At 37.8% G+C, this 25,909-nt stretch overlaps 1 protein-coding gene across 3 annotated transcripts in view; it reads right to left on the reverse strand.

Annotated features, from left to right (window-relative positions):
• Positions 1-25,909, reverse strand: part of KHDRBS2 (KH RNA binding domain containing, signal transduction associated 2) — a 628,896-nt gene that overhangs the window by 483,081 nt on the left and 119,906 nt on the right. For all 3 annotated transcript variants that reach the window (XR_014711102.1, XM_084624771.1, XM_084624770.1), the window contains exon 2: positions 11,115-11,242. Coding sequence is in view for 2 of the 3 variants with exons in the window: in XM_084624771.1 (XP_084480897.1) it covers positions 11,115-11,242 (128 nt within the window). In the remaining variant the exon portion in view is untranslated. The remainder of the gene's footprint in view (positions 1-11,114; positions 11,243-25,909) is intronic.

Here is a 25,909-nt window from a genome sequence, read left to right on the forward strand (position 1 = left end):
ATTTTAAAATGTACCCAAGAAATGTTTTGCTTATGAAGAACAGAAATGCAGGCTCTTTTGCAACAAAAGTAGCTGAATTAACACAGACGTATCAAAAAGATCCACTACTTCCCTGATAATTTCATTTTCATTAGGGAAATAGCAATTTTTTGATACTGCTGTTTTAATTTCCATTAAGCTGAAAAAGCCATCACCTTCAAGCCCTTCCTCAAAATGTAACTTGGCTGTAATTCACACATGAAACCTGATAATAGCTAGAATTATGCATATCCTATTATATTTGCTATCCAGTCTCCTCCACGCAGCCCTCTTATTTGTTTCATTCACCAATTATGGTTTTTTTCAGTGCAGAGGCTGTTATTTATTATATCTTTGCATAACGTCTAGTGCCACAGGGCCCTTACTTAGTTTGGGCCTTTGGGTGCTGATGCAACATAAATGTTAAATGACAGTAATTGTTCTTAAAGTGTGTCTTGAAATGTTGTGGACAATACTGAATTCATAAAAGGAGAAAGTCAATGTAAATCAAAGGACTGTAATTTAGCTCCCCAGCTTGTAATTGTAAGGAGGATGAGTTCAAGGGATATAATATAAAAGTTGAAGGTGGAGGGAGATATAAGAAGAAAAGAAATCTATACTATTGTAAAAAGAATTTTTACATGATTTTGTTGTCAAGGTAAAACATCTCCAATTATGGGCCGGCTTTTGTGCTACTGGCTTTTAATTAGTGTCTGTCTTTTTAATTATGCTGTTGAAGATTTATATAGCCCTGGATAGTAAAATGAAACAAAGGGAATCAAGGATCTAAAAGTTCATCTGGAAGACATTGTCATTCTTTGCAATAAGGAACAATTTGATGAAAGTGTGTCTCTAACAGCAACCTGCAAAGAATTAAATACTTTAGTACCCCATAGAAGCTGGCTAGTACAATGGGAGTTGATTCTAATAGAAATGCTGTTAAAAATGTTAAAACCAACACGGCCAAATTAAATTCTCCAAGCATTGAGCAAAATTCCCTCAACCTGCAGCTGATCATGGAAAGGAAGGAGCTAAGGTGGTTGTTCCATGCCAGCCATTTGATAATCTCGGGTCTTAACATTTGGACTCCTGATGGTGGACTACCACTTTTAGAGCTACCATTAATGCAATGGTCAAAGATGAGGTCCTAGGAGAGCTGGTAATAAAATAAAATAATAATAATTAATAATATAGTTACTTTAATTGTGAAATTTCATTTCTATTTTTATTGAAATACCACATTCATCTGCATTTTCTGACCAGCTTAGATTTTTTTTTAAAATCGACAGACTTCTGGATTCTCTGTTTGTGTTTTCTCTGCATCATGGACTCTTTTCCTATTGGTTATTTCAGTAACCATATACCTCCTTTAAAAATATTTCCCCACAAATTAGGGTGTCCAAGGAACTTTGAAGAGCAAAATCAAGTGTCTGAGGACACTGAAGAGAGGGAAAAGTGGTAAGGCAACACCCTCCCTGTTATTTAACTCAACTGTCTCCCCCTCTTCCCTTCCCCTCAAAATTCTTCCTAAGAGCTAGCGTATTAAACATTACATCCTCCTGGGATAGAGTTCCAATGCTTTTGGGTACCGCCAACCTCAAGCATTCAACAGTCATGAGTCCAGCCCCTACGCCCCTCCAATCATGAGCTTTTAAAAATAATACTGTATGCATCTTCTCAATTGTCCCATGATATAATGGCCTTTAGGGGTCATATTATCAGCCTTTTCTTTGCAATCATTGGGGGCATTTTTTTAAAATAAAAGCTGAACTTTTCATGTAATCACAAGAATTCAGGATTTGGGGCTTTAAGAAAAGCATCAGCTATCATAAAACTTATGATAAAACTGCAAGAGTTGGCAACACTGTTTTTTTCTAATATTTATGCTGAAACTTGTGCCAACGGTTCTGGGTAAATATTAAACTTGGGGGAGGGGCTATTTCCTGACTGATAAAAAACTTGGTAACACTGTCATCAGTTTGTGAATCTAAACTAAAACTAAACTAAAACTAAAAATGAGACCTGTGTGAAAAAGTTGCCAGTTTAGTGACTCCTGCTACCTATCAATAGCTGGTGGAGTATAAACCTTTTTGGGTGTATGATAAAGAACCTTTTACTTAAATAATTTAGTCAGCACCCCCTTTATAATATAGCACAATGGAACCAAATACATCATAAAATATCAGGGTTGGAAGGGACCTCAGGAGGTCATCTAGTCCAGCCCCCTGCTCAAAGCAGGACCAATCCCCAATTTTTGCCCCAGATTCCTAAATAGCCCCTCAAGGATTGAACTCACAACCCTGGGTTTAGGAGGCCAATGCTCAAACCATTGTCCCCTCTTTCATTTTGAGCTACTCTTCTAAAAAATACCATCAGCTTAGCTAGACAAGAGTTATTCTTCCGATCTACGTTATTGATTACTTAGTTTCCAGTATTTTTCAAAGTATGTAATCTTTTCACTTCTTAAAAGGTAAAAGTTGAAGTCCCCAATCTATAATTAGCCTTTTAGCTTTCCTTTTATAACAAATATCGACCTTCATCCAATCCCTGGGAACTTTTCCTTGCTTGATTGACATATCAAACTCTCCTGCTTCCATACATGTCAACAAGGGCCTCTCTTCATTTCTGGTTACAGCAATACTGCCAGTTCAGACTCGGTTTCCTCTGCAATTCTAATATCCTTTCACACCCACAAATCACTGCCTACTGCTCCCTCCACTCACTTGCTTAAAAAGGGTTCCAAACACACAAATCACCTGGAGATGCTTAACATAGCAAGAGTTGCTGTGACAACTGGACAGATAGCTGTCAGGCTCCCAGGAGAGTAACATATAAAAGGAAGAGGATGCTAAGAAAAAAAAATCACCATCTTCTCGAGTGGCGTTGTGCTTCTGTGACAGAACAAGGGCAGGAAACCCCAGCCTTCAGAATAAATTCTGTGGCTCTGGTGAGTGACCACAAAAGTTATTTACATGAAGGTATGAGTTTATGAAATCTGAGAAGATACAAACATTATTCAATACAAAATGACAACATTTTATAGAATAAATGTAATATTAAAGACAATAAATTATTTATACGTAGTACATATTTTCCCCTAGCTTGTTCACACATTTTATAAATTACTGCTTACACAAAGCGGAAACAATGAACAAATCCAGTTTTCACACAATGGTGAAATCCTGGCTTTATTGAAATCAAAGGAAAAACTCCCACTCACTTGAATGGGGCTAGGACTTCCCCCAAATTGAACAATCTTGCAGTTGATATTGTGCACTATACACTTGGCCAAATTTTTCAAACCTTTTATGGTACAAAGGAGCACATGTACAAAGCAAGGCTTAAATGCTATACTTTTTATATGAATGCTACAGCAAAATGAGAATCGGAATTGACATAACAAAAATTAAATGCTACTAAATGGAAAAACATCTGCATTATGTACACAGCAGATTTATGAGACGTGCTTCATTTAACGAAGTGGATGCAGTAATATACTAATTAGAAAAATTGCACACTAGGATAAACTTAATGTTATTTCAAAAGGGAAGTTTTTGTCTTTCTTCAAAATAAAGCATAAAAAGTAAGGAGTGATTATGGATGGGCAAATGGATTTTTGATGTATTTGAAGAAAATGCATACATATGGAAGTTAGGGGAAAACATTCTTAGAACTATATGGTCCATCTCTGCTCTAATCGCTTGTTCTCCTTACACATATGCACATATTGCCATAGGGATAATGTCTGTAATAAAATGTGATCTACACTACAAAATAGTTTGAGAACTCTTGGTCAATTGTATGAAATACGCCTGGTCTTTTCAGTGTATATATATATTGGTGATGCTTATTTGTGCAATAAAAAAAGAATTGATGTTGTGACAAAGTCAGGCCAGACAGCTGCAAGAGGGTCCTGGAAGGTATATATATTAACCTTAGAATGTTAAAGGCCTTTTTTCCTGCAAGCTGATAAACCATTATTTCAGGCCAATTAGGAATACGTGAATCTAATTAAGGGCTCCATGAGGCTTTTAAAAACCCTCCTCTGGGGAGAGCAAGGGAGGAGACAGGCAGGCAGGCAAGCAAGCAAGCAGTGGGAGAGGTTTAGATTGGATATAAGGAAAAACTTTTTCACTAAGAGGGTGGTGAAACACTGGAATGCGTTACCTAGGGAGGTGGTAGAATCTCCTTCCTTAGAGGTTTTTAAGGTCAGGCTTGACAAAGCCCTGGCTGGGATGATTTAACTGGGAATTGGTCCTGCTTCAAGCAGGGGGTTGGACTAGATGACCTTCTGGGGTCCCTTCCAACCCTGATATTCTATGATTCTAAGTAGGGAAATAGGCTGTTGCAGGCTGAGAGCCTGTTCTCCTTGCAATAGGGGAAACAGCCAAACCTGAGTGCCTACTAGGGGAAGGACTGACACCCCAGGGCAACCAACCGGGCAACACCTTGCCCCAGCGAGGGGGGCAGCAAAAGGTACCCCCCAGGTTTTTGTTTATGAGACTGTTTCCTTTTTGTTTGGTGGAGGATCACCCCTTAGGCTGACAGTCAGGCATACCCTGAAAATATGACCAAGGGAGCAGAGAAGAGGGAAGGCAAACCCTGCCTGAGTGGGGTTGATTATCCCAGGCCCGCCATTGCCAGAGGGGGAAACACTAAGTCTAGTAAGAGGAAAAGGGGTGCCTTGCCACAGTGTATTCTATACAAAAAGACTTGTGTGCTTTGCTGATCTTCTGCTGCTGTTTTAACAATAAAATGTGGAAGGTACTGAACTACCAAACCTTATAAAAACGTAGACAGCTACAACAAAGGGTTCCAACGGCATCTTCCCCTTAGCTTGTGAGAACACCCATTCGATAAGAAGAGAGTGAGCTGTGTGTGTGTCTGCAGATGGGAAGAGTAACGGACTGAGGAATCTACAGTATTACTCGCTATTTCAATTGAACTAAACACACTCAAGAAGGGAAACTATTACTTGGCAAGAAAAATGATAGTCTGTGCACTTTATTTGAAATGGTTAAAAAAGTGTTCCGTATAAGTCAACTGGGTATATCAATAGTATAGGACTGAAAGATTTCTGTGATTTGAAGAAGGGTATGAAGATCTTGTTATGGGACTTTGGGATAATCTCCCCTTAGCCATTAAAAAATAAATTCTTGCCATTGTGTGCAATGTACTGCCTTCCATAAGAGGTAAAATGTGCCATTCACAAATATTTTTATGAGCCCCAGAAATAAGACATCGCTGGAAAGGAATGACTGAAGTACACATAGATTGAAAGTGAATGAGCCAGAGACAACAGTTGCTCCATTACAGGGATTGCATGGAATGTCATCAGGGGCATTGCCAACATTCTTGCCTCATTTTGGGCACTCTTGTAGTATATAGTATTTTAAACTAAGAACCTGTCCCCCATATGCGGTATATCTGATTTGCAGAACAAGGCTGGACTTCAGAAAGTGAGCACATCATCTATAGTTCTTCCTATACATAGTGGTGCCACCAGAAGCAAAGCCATATTTAAACATGGCACTTGTTTGCAGGACACTAACAAGGTTTCTTTGGCCAAAAAATCCTTGGATGAACCAAATTATATGCTGGCTTCAGAAAAAAAACGAAAACAAAAAAAACCCTCTCTATTTATCTATAGCATACTGTTTATAAAAGTGTAACGTTAGCGCCCTTGTGGCCAATATGGAGTCTGCTCTGCAGGCAGCTCTGGCCAAGAGAAGGTGTGCACAGAAATGCAGCAGGGAAAGTCCCTCCCACCCCAGGGGCACCTGTTCCAAACCCCCCAGAGTGAACACACACACACACAGAAAGTACAATGGATATAACAAAGGGAGATATTTATTTACAGAAGGATGAGATGAGAAAAACAACAAGGGAAAATATAGGGGGAGCAGTAGAACAGGGTTGCATCCAAACCAAGGCCCCACAGGCCCAGTGGTAGCACAGTCTGAAAGGGCAGACACCGAGCAATGTGTCCGCACACAGAGTTCAGGAGGCCTGAGCAAATTTCCAGTTCAGTGCTGAGTCTTGGGAGCTCCTGGTTGTCTTCAGGGCCAGTAAACTTTCCCCAACAAACCCTTCCAGTGCCTCTTCTGCCACTCTCTGCAAAGCCACACAGAGCGATAACCTCCCCACTTAACTAGCTACAGCCCCCCTCCTTATTCCCAATGCAGAGTCACAAGCCCCAGTACTCACGGCACCATGCAGCTCTGGGCAGCTGTGATACTGGGTCCAGCTCCGGCCTGTCCTTCTCAGGCAATTCCCCCCAGCACAGTGCTCCTCCTGGCTCCTGTCCTGGGGTGTCCCTTATCGGCTCCCTGTCTCTCCTCAGCTTCAGGCAGGTTCTCTGCTGCTTCACTTTGCAAGGGCCTGCAGGCTGCAGCCCTTCTCTCTCTCTCCCTGGCTCCATAGCCCCACCTGGAGTTTCCCTCCTTTCTTTCACTGCTCCCCCTCCCCCCTTAGGAAAAAGATTTAAAGGGGCCATGCTTTCTAAACCCCAATGGGGTTTCACAAGGTTCAGACTAAGTTAACTCCTGTACTAGTCTATATCTAGGACCTCAGTAAGTGAAGGCATATCTTGAAGGGCAAAGTGAGTGATGATACAAGAGACAGCTGCACACACAAGTTAGGTAACAATCAATATTTAACTGTAAAATCCAGAGAAAAGTAACAAGCAAACAAATGAACCCAAAAACTTTCTGAGGTACAAGGAAGCTCCCAATAAAATATAAGGACTTAAGTAAGACAATCACAAGTTTAAAAGTTGTCTGTTTTCCCTTCCATTTTCCCATGACTCCTAGCTGTCCCTCTATTATTTCCATGCCACTTTTTTTCTTTTCTCGTTCTTATCTAGTGTTTTAAATTATTATTTTATGTCTTTTTCTTGCCTCTCTTTTCTTTTTCTTTGCAAAGAAATGTGTTTTCCTCTTATTCTTCATTGTCTCTTGCAATTACATTCCTTTCGGTTGCCCAACATCCCTCTTTGCTCTTTCCTATATTAACATACTCTAAGGGTATGTCTACACAGCAATTAAACACACACAGCTGACTCAGGCTCATGGAGCTCAGGCTACAGGGCTTTAAAATTGAGGTGTAGATGTTTGGGATCAGGCTGGAATTATCCTAATATAGACTACAGCTGGATTTAGGCTCTTTACAACTCAAACTCACATAATCTGTAATTTACATTCCTCCCTTACACATCAGCTCCAGGTTTGTCCCACTGAGTCAAACTAAGGCTTGGCCTACACTCACAATTTATGTTGGTATAACTACATTGCTCAGGAATGTGGATTTTCTGTATCCCTGAGCAATTCAGTAAACCAACCTTAATCCCAGTGTAGTCAATGCTGTGTCAAAGGGAGGGCTTCTCCCATTGACATAGCTACCATCTCTTGGGGAGGTGGAGCATCTACACTGACTGGAAAAGCCCTCCCGTCGGCATGGGTAGCGTCTTCACTAAAGTTCTACAGTGGCGCAGTTTAATCAGTGCAACTGCACTACTGCAGCCTTTTAAGTAAAGACAAGCCCTAAAAGACTAAGGGAGTTGTGAGTTATACTAACTTCCATGCCTATGGACTAGAAGAAAGGAGTGGTGCAGAAAAAGCAGCTAACAGGAGGACATAAGAACGTATAAATTAAAGACTTCTGTTTAAATTTAGCTAGGAAACAGTTGTGAGAAGGTGTAAATTAGGCCTTGTCTACACAGGGATTGAAATAATCAAACTGGGTGTAATTCACACCTTCAATTATTTTGGTGAAAGTCTGTGTGTTGATACTTTAATTTCAGAATAAAAGTATTCTATTTCAGTGTGCTGTGAGTTACACATAAATAGAATACTTCTGTTCTGAAATGAGAGCATCAACGATCACAGACTTGCAACAAAATAACTAATATTCTGAATTACAACCAATTTAGTTATTTTGGTTTCAAGTCCTTACAGTAAATTAGATTCCCTTACATATCAGATCTATGAGTAGGTGAGTGCAAGATGCTACCCAACACATCACCTCTGATTTTGGCCATTACTCTTTATCAGCAGAGGCATTTTGACATCTTCTCCTTAGAAAGAGTTAAAGAGTTAAATCTTTCCAGAATGTAATGTTACTTGAAATATAATATAAAATCTTTGTAAACACACCTCTTTGCATTTTGACACATTTAAGTTGCAGAGCTAAACAAAGTTGCAAGTTCAAAACCCAGTACTATCACTTTAGTATTTTCAGCTGGCTTGTCTAAGTTGGAAACTTTAGGCTCAAGGATCCTTCCTTGCTTAAACGAAAATAGGTTTGTGCCCTTACCTGACATAATAATATTAGTTATCACTAATCATGATCTCTGATGTTTTTTCTGCTGTCTCCAAGCAGCAACTTCAGGAATCAAATGATAGACACATGAGTGCAGATAAATTTATAACACTCATTCTGCATCTTGAAGAGTTGTTTAGATACTAGAAGCCTGTTGTGTGTTCAGTTTAATTTTAATCACCTCTAGCCATCTGCTTCTGAAACTGACTTTAGCTGGTCTATTCCTGTTATACTCTGGATAGTGATGCTCAACCTGTTTATCTAGAGCTGTGTTGTAGCACTTTATGATCCCATACGCAGTATAAAATAGGGCTTCAGTAGTGCAGAGGCCTTGACAGGGGCAAATTGCATCCAAAAACCTGATTTGTTGATTGGTAGCCGTAATTAAATAGCTGGGGCATATTTAGGTACCATTCAATGTATTTTCTTCCCCACAATCTGGTCAGGTGTTTTGATCCAAAGTTTTGTGCCCCCCATGCACACCCAGCAGACATGTATAGCTTTCCCCCTTCTTTTCAGATCTCCTCCAACAGTGCTCATTAGGAATTTTAAGTTTGTAATAGTTTATCAGTGATTGCTGATCACTAAAATAATTTTCTCGTAGAATACAGCACATAGAAGAAGCAGATCTATCTGGCCAAATAATATTACCATTTGATTTACATTTTTGTATGGCATATCCTTTTCCCATCTTCCCAGAAATGTAGGTTTCACTCTAATGAAGGGCTCTGATAAATGAACGAAATTATGCCCTTGTTGCCCAATTTACACATTGTACGTTTTCTAGAATAACATAGTGTTGGAATCTCTGATGAGTTAACATACTATTTAAGCAGTACAGACATTTATAAAAGGTAATCCTGGGCTGCCAAACTTAGCTCTGGTTTGATGATAACTCATTAATACTTTATTTTTACATATTTGACCTATTTAATGAATCCTTGAATCTTCCTAATCTTGAAACTTCCTGGCTTCTGCTGTGGATTGCATTCCAAATTCTTGCTAAGCAATCAATTCTAATGTTTCAGTTTGTAGACTGAGCTCTAGTTTGGGTGTCAGGAAGAAATATCCGCTAATCTCTATGCACAGCATTACAGAACTGGCTAGCAACGATTTGGAAAATTTTCACTTCCCCAAATGTAACTGATGATGGTTACTACCAAAGAAAGGGCACTGGATCAAACTGACCAATAGTCTGATCCAAACTGGCAAATTCTATGTTTCTAGAAAGAAGATAACAGATAGACGCAAAATACATGAAGATTTAAGAACTATACATGCTGAAGACAATGTTGGCAGGAAATCAATAACAGAAATTTCAGAGTCTATTTTATATTAATGAAAAAAATTCCTTACCTACAGTACAGATAATTTGTTTGACTGCTCAAAACATCCAGAAATATTTTATAATTTACATTTCTCATTAACATAACAAGTTAATTAAAGCAAATGAAGGTTAATTTAATCAGACACCGGTACTATATTTGAATAGATTATTGCATTTATCTATTAAATAGTTTGTCTTTTATTCTTCTATCCTCATTAAACAGTATTCTGAATAATTTGAATATCAGAAAAAGCTTTTATAAAGATACAGTATTACAGTATTCTTATTAAGAATTTCAGGTCACCTACAGCATTTATACAAAATGTTACAAATCTAGGCAAACTATCTCAGGCTATGAAGCAAGAAAGTAATTCTTTATATCACTGTGTGCGTTTCTAAGGTCTTTACCATTTGGATGATTACATTATCTCAGTTTTATATTCACTATTCGGGAGGTAAATGTCATCTTGAATCATTGAATCTCAATTTTTTACACTTTTCCTTTTGGTTGATAGGCTTTTTACCCATTGTAATTTATTACTATTACTGATGAAAGTATAAAACTAAAAAACTGAGAGTGTAATCAAGGCTAATGGTGAACCAAATACCATGTGATAATAAATTAACAAGAAAAAATGCTTTAGAGACAAATTGAGAGGTTTACCATTTCAGGTTGAATACTGTTACAACAACTGTTTATGTAAAATACAAGTCTGTACAAAGAAAATCACATTCTCTTCTTTTATGTAAAAATACAACATGCCTTGGCTCTTTATTATACAGAGCTATGGAGAGGCATTTTCAGCTTAAGAACCTACACTTCTGGTGAACGTAAGGTAATTGTGGGCTCTTTCATGACATAAATTTTCATTTATCATGACATATAATGGGGAAGAGACCAAACTACTAAATTAGAATAAGCTGTGACCAAAGCTGAATGAATTTTACAGGAAGGCATGTATATTGTTAAAGTCACTGCCCGTATTTATCCCATGACTGTTCCATTAAATTAGTATAACAAATGAAGAAGCTGAAGTGCATTTGAGCTGACTTTTCACAATTATTGGCCATGCCTTTATATTCTTGCTGTGAAATTATATTCTGTTCTCAATTTGGTCATTAAGTTTATACAACAACTAGGACAAATACTGCAGATTTTACTAAGAAGGAACTCCTTTGGCAAATCAATGAAACTTTTCCCTGATTAAGAACCTGATCCAAATGTAAAGACTTCCTTTGATTTCAATGGCTTTTGAATAAGGCCACAAGTTACAGTTTGGACCAAACTGCCTAATTACAGCAAAATCCAAGAATGAAACTGTCATCTGACTTTAAATATCCTGAAGGCCTGCACAGTGTTTCTAAAGTCAAGAAACAAAATAATTAAGCATATGGTTTGTCCACTTCTCTGCAGTGAAACACTAACACTATATTAAATTAGTTACAGTACCTTGGGATACTGTTTGACAGGGATCAGTACTCTTTCTGACAGCTTTATGTTTTTGTTGCTGATGACATCAAGGTATTTCTTTTCTTCATCTTCCTTTTTCCCATCAGAACCCTGAAATTTTTCAATTTCTGAAAAATTTAAAAAAAAGAAAGCAATCAGTGAGGTGATATTTGTCATCCTCAGAAATTCTACTACACATAATATGACTTTTTCTTATATTTATAAAAATATGATGTAATTCGACAAAAATCCAAAGAGTTGTAAATTTTGAGTTGTGTCTGGTCTTACTTAAGTCAATTTACAACTGGTTGGTTTTTTGTCCAATTACATCATATTTTTATAATCCTGCACCATTAACTCCAGTGAAACTAGGATTTGATACAAAGAGTGGCATTTAGGGAGGGAGGTTTAAAAGCACTCAGCATTGTTTAATTCTGCTCCCACTGATGTGGACGGTGGAACCCTACTGATTTCAATGGGGGGAAGAAATAGGCCAATGCTGAACATTTTTGAAAACCTCACCCTTAAACCTTTACCAAAGATTCCATTTAGTCATCCCAATCTGAGAAGAGAAGCACTTTGGCTATGCTTGATGGACCTCTGTAAATGAGACCTGCCACAGTCAGTAAGATTCAGTTTGCAATGTTTAGCTTACAGTGAAAGCATTCAAGAATGAAAGAATCATCTTGTCATTACTCTACTGATATTTTCCATGCAAGCGTAATTTTCATGGAGGTCATAAATGAAATTCAGGTCACTTTTCCAAATGAGATCACTTTCTTGCGTGTGTGTGCATGCAGACATCTGTGTTTATTTTTTACAGTGGTTACTGTTAAAACAAACAGTTTTAATCTGCTGATCATGCCAATAATAAAATATCCTGTTGGCTTTTTAATTTAGATCTCATGAAAAATTGGGATTAATAAGCTATTTATTGGACTGTAGTTAGTAGTTAGCAGTTAGCAGTTCAGGACCAACACTTTTTTTTTTCACTAAAAAGCTTCTTATTCTACTTTTAAGCAGATATTAACTAATTTGCCCCTTTTATTTACTTGATACGTACAATTAAATCACATGACAGGATCAACTGTTAGACTACATAATATCTTCTCTGAACTAAGATCAGGGCTGTTAGGTGACATAGTTCAGTACACAAGGGAATAATGATATTTAAAAAACACTTAACAGTTTCACAAAATCATCCTCAAAATTTATTCAAATTCACTTAGTTATGAACAATGTCACATACATTGACAACTGGTAGTAACACTGTCAGCAAAGGCTAATGATAAACAGCAACACATCACTTTGAGGAGATGAGTCTAGTGATAGAGCTTAGTGATATCAGAGGGCATGATTACAAATTCAATATTTCTAGCAATATCATTATTACTAGTTATTAAGTGTAGCACCTAGGATATTATAGGTGCTTTCAAAACAAAGATTCCAGAAGGGGCAGTCCCTTATCCTGAGGAGCTTTCAATCACAAAGCAGAGGCAGATAACCGGAGATGAGTGGAAGGGGAACAATAATTAGCAACATATATGCAATTTCTCTGTAAGCACCAGGACAGAGGAGTGTTTAAGATACCACCATCTTCAGTATCTGTGGATAAATGTTGATCTTTTAACATTGACTACTCTAGGTCCAGCCTTACTTAAAACCTTCATTATTGATCAGCACTTAAATGTCACACTGATAGGCACCTTAGAAAAACAGACATAGAATGGATCTCAAATAGGAAGGAAACGGTGAGTAATTTAATTTTTCAGATGATACTAAATTTGAAAGGGAGACACAAATATTATTCAAGACAAGGAAATTGACTCATCAATACTCAAAGAAATAAAATGAGTTCCAAAAATGAGTTCCAATTTGGAAAAAAGCAGCCTAATATACTTGGAAACAAATGTGATACACAATATTCAATGGGAGGGAGAACTCAGGAAAGAAACATGGCTGAAATAGTATGAGTGATAGTGGACAGTTAATTAGGCATGAGTTTACACATATATGGCAGCAAAAATAGCCAGTGCATTCTACAGTAAATAGGTATTCTCATACATAGTTCTAATGCAGCCATACAGGGAATGTTCAATTTGTGGATTTTCATTACCAGAAAAATGGACACACTCCCTAGGGGGTTAAGAAAACATATAGCTTGTTTGGAAGTTGATTAAGATGACTAAACAGCAGGAAGGGAGAGGCATTATTTAGAGTGGTGCACAGATTCATAAATAGGAGTAATGGGATCAAATTAAGAAAGGGACTATTTAGACTGTGAACCTGGAGATGTTTCCTGGCAGGGAGAATGATTAGACTGTGAAATATTATCTAAGGAAAGTGGGGAAAGGCCTGTCACTATGGATATACAAATGAGACTGGGCAAAGCAAATGTAAATGTGCAACATGGGTAATTTGAACCAGCAGGGAAGATGGACTGACATGTCTAACCCATCTCTAAAAAAACAATGAATCTATAAAAAGAAAAGGAGTACTTGTGATACCTTAGAGACTAACAAATTTATTTGAGCATGAGCTTTCGTGAGCTACAGCTCACTTCATCGGATGCATTCAGTAGAAAATACAGTGGGGAGATGTATATACATAGAGAAAATGAAACAATGGGTGTTACCATACACACTGTAACCAGAGTGATCACTTAAGGTGAGCTATTACCAGCAGGGGAGGGGGGGGAAGAAAACCTTTTGTAGTGATAATCAAGGAGGGCCATTTCCAGCAGTTGACAAGAACGTCTGAGGAACAGTTCGGGGGGGGGGGTGAATAAACATGGGGAAATAGCTTTACTTTGTATAATGACCCATCCACTCCCAGTCTCTATTCAAGCCTAAGTTAATGGTATCCAGTTTGCAAATTAATTCCAAATTAGCAGTCTCTCGTTGGAATCTGTTTTTGAAATTTTTTTGTTGACGAATTGCCACTTTTAGGTCTGTAATCAAGTGACCGGAGAGATTGAAGTGTTCTCCAACTGGTTTTTGAATGTTATAATTCTTGACGTCTGATTTGTGTCCATTTATTCTTTTATGTAGAGAATGTCCAGTTTGACCAATGTACATGGCAGAGGGGCATTGCTGGCACATGATGGCATATATCACATTGGTAAATGTGCAGGTGAACAAGCCTCTGGTAGTGTGGCTGATGTGATTAGGCCCTATGATGGTGTCCCCTGAATAGATATGTGGACACAGTTGGCAACGGGCTTTGTTGCAAGGATAGGTTCTTGGGTTAGTGGTTCTGTTGTGTGTTGTGTGGTTGCTGGTGAGTATTTGCTTCAGCTTGGGGGGGCTGTCTGTAAGCAAGGACTGGCCTGTCTCCCAAGATCTGTGAGAGTGATGGGTTGTCCTTCAGGATAGGTTGTAGATCCTTGATGATGTGTTGGAGAGGTTTTAGATGGGGGCTGAAGGTGATGGCTAGTGGCGTTCTGTTATTTTATTTGTTGGGCTTGTCCTGTAGTAGGTGACTTCTGGGTACTCTTCTGGCTCTGTCAATCTGTTTCTTCACTTCAGCAGGTGGGTATTGTAGTTGTAAGAATGCTTGATAGAGATCTTGTAGGTCTTTGTCTCCGTCGGAGGGGTTGGAGCAAATGCAGTTGTATTGTAGAGCTTGGCTGTAGACAATGGATCGTGTGGTGTGGTCTGGATGAAAGCTGGAGGCATGCAGGTAGGAACAGCGGTCAGTAGGTTTCCGGTATACGGTGATGTTTATGTTATCATCGCTTATTAGCACCATAGTGTCCAGGAAGTGAATCTCTTGTGTGGACTGGTTCAGGCTGAGGTTGATGGTGGTTTACAGTGGCACTTTTAGTCTTCAAAGTAGTTTTTTCAACCCCAATTTAGAAAGGCACTTAAGCATATACTTAACTTTAATTTTGACTTTAATGGGACTTAAGGACAAGCTAAGGGCTGTCTTGAATAGGGATGATTTCCTGAACTGAGGCTTTAACATTAACTAAGTTATTCTCACAATATTCCTGTGTGGTAATTAAAGGAAAATTATTATTTCATAAACAGTAAAATGTAGCCTTTGGCAAGTGACATGGGGCAATATTTTTAAATCTGAGTGTTTAAATTTAGGCACTCAAATAAGCTACATGATTTTCAGAGGAGATGAACATCGACAAGTCCCATTAACCCCCTGTTTCCTCTGAAAACTCCTCACTATAATCATAGCAAGTAGTCTCTCTTTTAGAATATGTTTTTAAAAAAATTGCTGCACCCATTTTCTTTAGTGCATGAGTATGAACATGCACATACTGAGAAGCATTCCTCACCCTCTATGAACTGCAAAATGTTTTTGAAAATAATCAGTTTCACTAAACAAGTTTATTTTGTCCCCTACTGCTGGCAGTGGACATTTTACTCAGAGGTGGTACAGTTAAACCAATTGCAATCTTGCTGAAATATAGGTTAACCAGTTAGATTTATTTCATTGGACCAACATTAAACATTCTTAAAGTGCAGATACTCACTATTAAACCAGTGCAAGAGTAGATACCATTTACTGAACTGTATTGTCTACCACTGGTGCCAAAAATAATATCATTTTACATCAAAATTGCTGCTACCAACAATAGGATCAATAATGCCAATTTTCAGCAAAAAACTTCCCCAAAATCTGATCTCTGTGACAGTACACTAGTGAAAATCATAAGTGACTCTAGCAATTTAAATGGAGTCATCAATCCAGATTTACAGAGATAAAAGTGAGTGAAAAATTTGACCCTGTTTTTCTGATACACTTCCTGCCACGGGGACATGGCTCAAAAATTCTTGTCATCATTAGGACCTTCAAAACACACGGCAATTAGCAAAAATTAGCTATTTCCTTAATCACTGATAATGTGTCTTTGCTTTATTGCAGTGATCAGCACCAGGGTAAAATCCTGGTCCCTCTGAAGGTAATGGCAAAACTCCCATTCACTTCAGTGGTACCTGGATTTCAACCCTAGGTCTGTAAAAAGTAAAAAATGTAAAATATAAGAAGTGTTTTTTTTAACTTAACAGTTATAGATATGGCTTTCCTTTTTCCATTGAGCAGGTATTAAGTGAATCCTGACATATTTTGGTTTACAGTATATGGCTCTTCCACAGAAAACCATACACACCATTTGGTATAGAAAGGACTTTTTCTGTTCACTGTATTTCAGTAGTGTGCGAATTTGAACAATTGCTTAAAAAAGAACATTTCTCCCCATACCCACATCCTTATCTTAGCAGTTTATCAGAACATCTTGTAAAATTCCACAAGTTCTCTTTAATCCACCACACCTTCAAAGGACCCACTTCATGACCCACCAACTGACAGGCGTGAGATCGCACTGCTGCTTATTATGCTTTCCCTTGGTCCAGCCACAGAGCTCAAAGGGATGCACTTATACTCTGCCCCATCACTACAGGGCTGATTATGCTGCTGTTCCAGTGATTAGGTTTGGGTCCTCAATTCTTCATGGCAGCCAAGTCTCTGATACTAGACCTGAGGGCTGGCGGTGAAACCTCCTTCCCTTATAGTGAAATTTAGCTACAAATAGATGGCCAGCATAAAGCCTATGTACCACTTATGGTTTAAGTAGGATTTAGATGATGCATAGGCCCTTAGGTCAAGATCCAAAAACTGCTGAAGTCAATGGAGAGACTCCCATTGATTTCAACTGGCTTTGGATCAGACCTTTTCTGAGCAACTGCTTGACACTAGAGGGCTACTAAAACATCCAAAGAGTTCTGGAATTAGAATAAGGAAGGAGAAGATGTGCCAGTTCTCAGAGTAGATACAATACATTCATGATGAAACTAAGATATAATGTAAACATGGGGGAAGTGAGCAGCACAATCTTATATGCTCATTCACTTTAAAAAAACAACAACAAAGCCTCCCTCCATAATACACATTCCCTATCTAACCCCATCAACAACAGAAAACCCACCCTCAGTGCAACATACATTATGAAAATACACTCAACAACTTTAGTTTTTAAAACAGTATTTCTTTTTTTTTTTCAATACAACCATTAGATGTTTTGTTTTTGCTAAAGGCCAGAGATACTATGGGATTTGAGAATAGTTAAGAGGGCAGGTCAATGAGCATCAGCATTGATTCAACAAGAAGAAAAACAAGAAATCCAGTGGAACATTTTCACCAACACTGATCCTACAAGAAAGGGGAAAACAGGAAAGAAAGCAGCTCTTGAGGAAAACTTCACACATTTTCCACCCACTTTTCCTCCAAGTTAACTGAATTAAAGCAAGAAGGCAGATTGCCATTCAATTACCTCCTATAGTACCTCTCAATCCTCAAGAACACTTCATTCTTGCCTTTCATCAGCAACACATATAGTTCTCTTGCACTTTCCTTCTGTACAATACACATTCATCTTATCTCTCTTAATTGGAAGAGAGCACACACATCACAGTCACACCAGGGGTCAGGTCAAAACCAAAGAAGAGTTGTTGGGTTAGAGAAATCTCTTACATTTTGGAAGACATATTTTTTCAAAAGAGAAATTATATATATATATATATATATATATATATAATTTCTCTTTGGTCAAAAATATTTCTAAAATGTAAGGGATTTCTCTAACTGAACAACTCTTCTTTGGTTTTGACCTGACCCCTGGTGTGACTGTGATGTGTATGCTCTCTTCCAATTAAGAGAGATAAGATGAATGTGTATTGTATTGTACAGAAGAAAAGTGTAAGAGAACTATATAATGTTCTATATATATACATATATATATATATATAAATGTATGTATAATGTATATTATATCTTCTTGCTTTCTCATATATTCTACAGTGCCCCAGTGTCTCCTATGAATTTCTCAGGGGAGGAAAATTACCTTCATCCTTTGTCTGCCTGATCTATTGCAGGGTGGGAAAAAGCACACCAGAAAGAGAGAGTGGCTCTTGTTCTTTATAAACTATCTGCTTTACTTTTACAATGCCAATAAAATTATGTTAATTATAGTTCACTTCACTGTACTTGACATGTATTACAAAACTTGTGTCATGAATATAGTTTTTTCTATTAAAATTCGGCACCCCACAGTAAAAACATCCCCTTGCTATACGTAGAATCATGTCAAAACTCATCAAAAAATAATGTTCTTCTTGTCAGCCTGTCCAACCTACCATAACATGGAATCTACAAACACCTCCTTAATCTGTCACCATTTGCTTCCCATTTACAGGAATTATGCCAGCACTTACCTAGCTTCTTCTTGGGGAGCTAGCTTTTCAGTTTATTATATGACATTGCAAGTGGTGGCATGTCTTCATTAAAAAAACAAAATTTGCTCAATTTAACTATTTTCAAGAATGTTCTATTTCCAATTGGGAGAAATTTTCATTTCATCTGTGAATTATATCCACTATCTCTTGCATGTACCTAGCAATGTGTATCTAGTGTTAGGAGACATATGTTTGGTGCCCTACATACATAACTTCTAGGTGAGTGGAAGTGTTTGGGTGAAAGTATTTGAATGAGAAGAGAGTGAGTGTGATACTGTTTATAAGTACTTTTGTGTAATGACTTTGCCATATCACTGAAGATTCTCTTTTATTAATGACATTGTTATTACTATTATATATAGCACCATCAGTGTGCACGGTAGATAAAGGTGGATTTCCTGCCCCCAAAGTCTTTACAGCTTAAATTGTAAATGTAGCTCCCAATAATTCTGTGGGTTGAAAGCAAACACTAAACAGCTCCAATATCAACAACTGGGCAAATGAAAGTAAACTGATTGCCTGGAATCCCTGAACAGAGAACCTATCAAGAGAGAAAAAAGAACCAATAGGACCCAAATGATGGATTAACCCAAAAAATCAAATCTGGACAGCCAGTCGGAGCTAGAAGGAGTTACTGGGCCAGTACAACCAGCCACAATCCCTGGCAAATCTGTCAATGGCTGAATCCACCAACCCAACAGTGACATGCATCTGCTACCCCACACACCCTACCACAAGCTGGAATCATATGAGAGAGAGAGCAAGAGAGAGTGTCTGATTGTGAGTCCGAGCAATGAGAACAAAGAGCGAGGCGGGAAAGAAGATGAAACTCGGTGACCAGAGGGATACAACTGAATTAGAAGTGTGACTACCGGTCTTATCGGCTTTTAGAGTAACAGCCGTGTTAGTCTGTATTCGCAAAAAGAAAAGGAGTACTTGTGGCACCTTAGAGACTAACCAATTTATTTGAGCATAAGCTTTCGTGAGCTACAGCTCCGATGAAGTGAGCTGTAGCTCACGAAAGCTTATGCTCAAATAAATTGGTTAGTCTCTAAGGTGCCACAAGTACTCCTTTTCTTTTAGTCTTACCTGCTAAGCGTTATACAAGAAGTCAGGGTAGAGGACCAGGGCTTGAGCAACTCCAGGATCTTCTTCACTCCAAAGGGGAAGATGACACCAAGACAGCTAATGCTATTTGTGCTACACTCTTCATGCATGAGGGGGTTCCAAGGTGAGAAAAGACCTGGTCCGTGGGATTCAGAATTAAACAGTATTCCCAGACAGGTAAAATCTCACACACATTTGAAGGAGGTATGTCAATGCCATAATCAACTTAAATGACACTTTGGAGCAAGGGTACAGTATTGTGGGAAAAGAGGGGTGATACATAAATGTATTTGTATGAAGAGCTGTAAAGTGCTTGAATCAATATATATTCTTAGCGCATGTACAGTAATTGAAACCAATAATTGTTTACTCAAAGTCTACAGAAGAATCCAACTCTGTCCTCTTAAACAGAAACAAAAAAAGAACAATCCAACAATAACCAAGCACCTGCCACTAATCCCTCAGGAAGAAAGCCTTAATACTAGGGCTGTCGATTAATCGCAGTTAACTTAAAAAATTAATAGCAATTAAAAATTAATCACAATTAATCACACTTTTAATCACACTGTTAAACAATAAAATACCAACTGCAATTTATTAAATATTTGTGGATATTTTTCTACATTTTCAAATATACTGATTTCAATTACAACACAGAATACAAAGGGTACAGTGCTCACTTTATATTACTATTTTTATTACAAATATTTGCACTGTAAAATGATAAACAAAGAAATAGCATTTTTCAATTTACCTCTCACAAGTACTGAAGTACAATCACTTTATAGTGAAAGTGCAACTTACACAAGTAATTTTTTTTTGTTATTTAATTGCACTCAAAACCAAAAAATATGTAAAACTTTAGAGCCTACAAATCCACTCAGCCCTACTTCTTGTTCAGCCAATCACTAAGACAAAGAAATTTGTTTACATTTACAGGACGTAATGCTGCCCGCTTCTTATTTACAATGTCACCTAAAAGTGAGAACACATGTTTGCATGGCACTTTTGTAGCCGGCATTGCAAGATATTTACCTGCCAGATATACTAAACATTTGAATGCCCCTTCAGGTTTCGGCCACGATTCCAGAGGACATGCTTCCATGCTGATGACACTCATTAAAAAAATAATGTGTTAATTAAATTTGTGACTGAACTCCTTCGGGGAGAATTGTATCTCTTCTGCCTTGTTTTATACAAATTCTGCCATATATTTCATATTATAGCAATCTCGGATGATGATCCAGCACATGTTCATTTTAAGAATACTTTCACTTCAGATCTGACAAAAGAAGGTACCAATGTGAGATTTCTAAAGATAACTACAGCACTCAACCCACAGTTTAAGAATCAGAAGTACCTTCCAAAATCTGAGAGGGACGAAGTGTGGAGCATGCTTTCAGAAGTCTTAAAAGAGCAGCACTCCAATGAGGAAACTTTAGAACTGAACCCCCCAAAAAGAAAATCAACCTTTTGCTGGTGGCATCAGATGATGAAAATAAATATATTTTGGTCCACACTGCTTTAGATGGTTATCGAGCAGAACCCATTATCAGCATAGACACATGTCCTCTAGGAGTCTAGAACAGTGGTTGAAGCATGAAGGGACATATGAATCTTTAGAGCACCTGGCACATAATTATCTTGCAACACCAGCTACAACAGTGCCATGTGAACGCCTGTTCTCACTTTCAGGTGATATTGTAAACAAGAAGCAGGCAGCGTTATCCCCTGCAAATGTAAACAAACTTGTTTGTCTGAGTGATTGGCTGAACAAGAAGTAGGATGGAGTGGACTTATAGGCTCTAAAGTTTTACATTGTTTTATTTTTGAATGCAGTTATTTTTTGCACATAATTTACGTTTGTAAGTTCAACTTTCCTGATAAAGAGATTGCAGTACATTATTTGTATTAGGTAAATTGAAAAAATACTATTTATTTTGTTTTTTACTATGCAAAAATTTGTAATCAAAAATAATATAAGGTGAGCACTGTACACTTCGTATTCTGTGTAGTAACTGAAATCAATATATCTGAAAATGAAGAAAACATCCAAAATATTTAAATAAATGGTATTCTGTTTTTCATTAACAGTGCAATTAATCATGCAATTAATAACAATTATTTTTTAATTGCTTGATAGCCCTATTTAATGCATAGGTAGGCCTTTCAGGATATTCAGGAAGTTGATATATCTGGGATCTTATCTGTGGGGAAGTAAGATCCAGAGTAAAGGGCCCATGACTGAAAAAAACATTGCCCACAACCTCCTCCACTTTAAATCATTGGACTACGAGCTCGTGCAAGTCCACAGGTTTCAACTGTCACAGTATAACCAGAAGATAGATGTAATTTCTCATGCAGCAAAGTCCCAAGCCATATTGAAGCTTTATAGGTGAAAAGCTACACCTTGAGTTACACCCAGAAATGAGCTGGACACTGGTGCAAACTCTGAAGCTGAGGTTTTGTGTGCTTTCTGCAAATGGACTCCTGCGTGCAGGTGTTCCACTGCATTCTACACTAGATGCAGTTTCTCAGTAGTAATCTTCAAGTGTAACTCCACAAAGAGTACATCACAATAATCCAATCTGGAGTTGTCAAGGTTCCTTCCCCACTCTGAACTTTAGGGTACAGATGTGGGGACCTGCATGAAAGGCCCCCTAAGCTTATTCTTACCAGCTTAGGTTAAAAACTTCCACAAGGTACAAACTTTGCCTTGTCCTTGAATCCTATGCTGCAACCACCAAGCATGTTAAACAAAGAACAGGGAAAGAGCCCACTTGGAGACGTCTTCCTACCAAAATATCCCCTCAAACCCTACACCCGCTTTCCTGGGGAAGGCTTGATAAAAATCCTCACCAGTTTGCATAGGTGAACACAGACCCAAACCCTTGGATCTTAACAACAATGAAAAAGCAATCAGGTTCTTAAAAGAAGAATTTTAATTAAAGAAAAAGTAAAAGAATCACCTCTGTAAAATCAGGATGGTAAATACCTTACAGGGTAATCAGATTCAAAAACATAGAGAATCCCTCTGGGCAAAACCTTAAGTTACAAAAAGACACAAAAACAGGAATATACATTCCATTCAGCACAACCTATTTTACCAGCCATTTAACAAAAGGAAATCTAACGCATTTCTAGCTAGATTGCTTACTAACTTTTTACAGGAGTTCTGAAGAGCATTCCTGATCTGTTACTGGCAAAAGCATCACACAGACAGAGAGAACCCTTTGCCCCCCACATCTTTGAAAGTGTCTTGTCTCCTCATTGGTCACTTTGGTCAGGTGCCAACCAGGTTATCTCAGCTTCTTAACCCTTTACAGGTGAAAGGGTTTTGCCTCCAGCCAGGAGGGATTTTATAGTTCAGTATACAGAAAGGTGGTTACCCTTCCCTTTATATTTATGACAGGAGTAGACAAAATGTATGCATAATTCTGGTTCAATGCCATCAGAACTGAAAGATCACAGCATCCAAGAAAACACAGATTAAATTTGCCACATGTTAAAGAGATGATACACAACAAGACTTCAGTAAAGACTGAAATTGAAAGCTCTGATTAAAAAAAATAGTAAGGACCTATGGCAACTATTTGTGATGAAACTATATCTCATTTGTGCAAAAACAGAGAATTCATAATGATTATAATCCATTAAAATATATAAAAACATCCAAGTTATTCTCTCGTATCTTTTTGGAGATAGATTTTAAAAATAACTCAGCATCCAAAAGCTCCGACGTGGAATACATGATTGCTGAATTCTGGTGGGATTTTCTGTTTGTTTGTTTTTAGAAGTCTGGTGCATCCTGTCCATCTTTTACACTGTAATCTCTTAACACCAGAGACTGATTTTATCTTTTGATCTTGCACAGTGCTGAGTGCATTGGCCTAAATTCTGCAATTGACTCTATGCAAGTAGTCCCATGTGCCAATGTACTTTCTCACTGACCAGTAGAGCTCTGTGGAGGCTGCCCATGCAGATTCAGCATCTGCCCATGCAGATTCAACTGCAAAATTGCGGGCACGGTCAGCAATAACTAATATAATAATGATAAATAAATATTAAAAATAATGATTAATACTGCATAAGGACATTTCCACGTATCCATAGTGATGATTATTAAAACATGCAAACTATTCCAAATAGTTCCAGGATCCTTCATTTCATACAAAATAAGGTTTTTTTTAAATTAATTGATATTATAATAAGTTAATTATAAATAAGTCATTCATCACTGCATGTTGCTTTCTCAAGTGTACCAGGATACACAGTGTACAATAAAAAGTAACATGATGTAACATAATTTTTGTATCTGTAGAGAAATTTAGAATACACACTTATTTACATAGATGTAGAAAAGTTGTAAACAGTTCCAACATTCCAGTTCCAAGACAAGAACTAAAATTTGCTTGATATTATAAGACTAGAATGTATAAAATCTATTATAAAATACACAATAATAAACCTGAAAAAACAAACCAAATAGCTTTGTATTTGACGCAGAATTAGAAAATAATTAGAAAAGCCAAATGACTCAGTGTAAGAAAAGTGTTCCTTAGGGTGACTGTTACAATTTAACAGCACATTGTTATGTATTTGACATTAACTTCAGAAGAAAAAGACTAATGGATGGACTTCGCCAGACTCACACTGAGTAGTGACTTACACTACAAGTGGCTCTACTGATTAAACATGACTAAGGGTGGTGTAATCTGGCCCTTAGTTTGTCAGTAAAAAACATACGACCTTTCAAGTTCAAAACAGAGCCTGCCGCCCAAGTGTCACATTTGTGTAATCTATCCTCATCCTAGACCATAAACCTGTAAAACCTGTGGAAAATCCTGGATTTCACTCCAGCTGCACAAAAAGGATAGAAATAGGGAAAAACACAGGTTGTGTTTCATTGCTTGGTTACTGGATATACTTATTGTGGTAAGAACTATATATTAGCTGATCCTTTCACACAGAAAAAAAATGATGCTGAGTTATATGATAGAAGCAAATGGCCCTGACAAGACTGTCCTTAAAACCAATTAGCCTTCTAATGGAAATAAGCTTGTTCTCTAGGAAACAGCAAAAAGGAAAGGCTGGCTAGAATCTCTGAATAAATAGTGTATGGCTCACTTGAGGAATTTCAAACGTCATTCAATTACTACCCATAGCAATATTGCATAACCATAAGGACAATGTTTTTGCCATTGTTTGGAAATCAAACAAAATCCAATACATTATTTAAAGAGCTCCAAATCCAAGCTAATTAAAATAAAATTAAATTAAAAGAAAATTAAAAGAAAAAGAAAGCACCAACAAAAAATAATGACATCAAATAGGGAAGATACAAACACCCTGAAGGATATTTGAATTCCAAATTCAGTAAATGCTGGACAGGCTTGTTAAGGAAGCAAAGTATCTCTATTAGAGGTAGAAAATAAGAGAAAGCAGGGGATAAATACTTCATTCCTCAGCCTCATGAATCAGAATTTTTCTGTGCGTCTCCATAAACACAAAACTAGACATGTGTCATAAATATAAAGGGAAGGGTAAACCCCTTTGAAATCCCTCCTGGCCAGGGGAAAGCTCCTCTCACCTGTAAAGGGTTAAGAAGCTAAAGGTAACCTCGCTGGCACCTGACCAAAATGACCAATGAGGAGACAAGATACTTTCAAAAGCTGGGAGGAGGGAGAGAAACAAAGGGTCTGTGTGTCTGTCTATATGCTGGTTTGTGCCGGGGATAGACCAGGAATGGAGTCTTAGAACTTTTAGTAAGTAATCTAGCTAGGTATGTGTTAGATTATGATTTCTTTAAATGGCTGAGAAAAGAATTGTGCTGAATAGAATAACTATTTCTGTCTGTGTATCTTTTTTGTAACTTAAGGTTTTGCCTAGAGGGGTTCTCTATGTTTTTTTAATCTAATTACCCTGTAAGGTATCTACCATCCTGATTTTACAGGGGGGATTTCTTTATTTCTATTTACTTCTATTTTTATTAAAAGTCTTCTTGTACGAAAACTGGGTGCTTTTTCATTGTTCTCAGATCCAAGGGTTTGGGTCTGTGGTCACCTATGCAAATTGGTGAGGCTTTTTATCCAACATTTCCCAGGAAAGGGGGGGTGCAAGTGTTGGGAGGATTGTTCATTGTTCTTAAGATCCAAGGCTCTGGGTCTGTAGTCACCTAGGCAAATTGGTGAGGCTTTTTACCAAACCTTGTCCAGGAAGTGGGGTGCAAGGTTTTGGGAAGTATTTTGGGGGGAAGGACGCGTCCAAATAGCTCTTCCCCAGTAATCAGTATTAGTTTGATGGTAGTAGCGGCCAGTGCAAGGATAACGGGTGTAATATTTTGTACCTTGGGGAAGTTTTGACCTAAGCTGGTAAAGATAAGCTTCGGAGGTTTTTCATGCAGGTCCCCACATCTGTACCCTAGAGTTCAGAGTGGGGGAG

This window comes from Lepidochelys olivacea (assembly GCF_965140295.1).
Source record: "Lepidochelys olivacea isolate rLepOli2 genome assembly, chromosome: 3".
NCBI lineage: Eukaryota > Metazoa > Chordata > Testudines > Cheloniidae > Lepidochelys > Lepidochelys olivacea.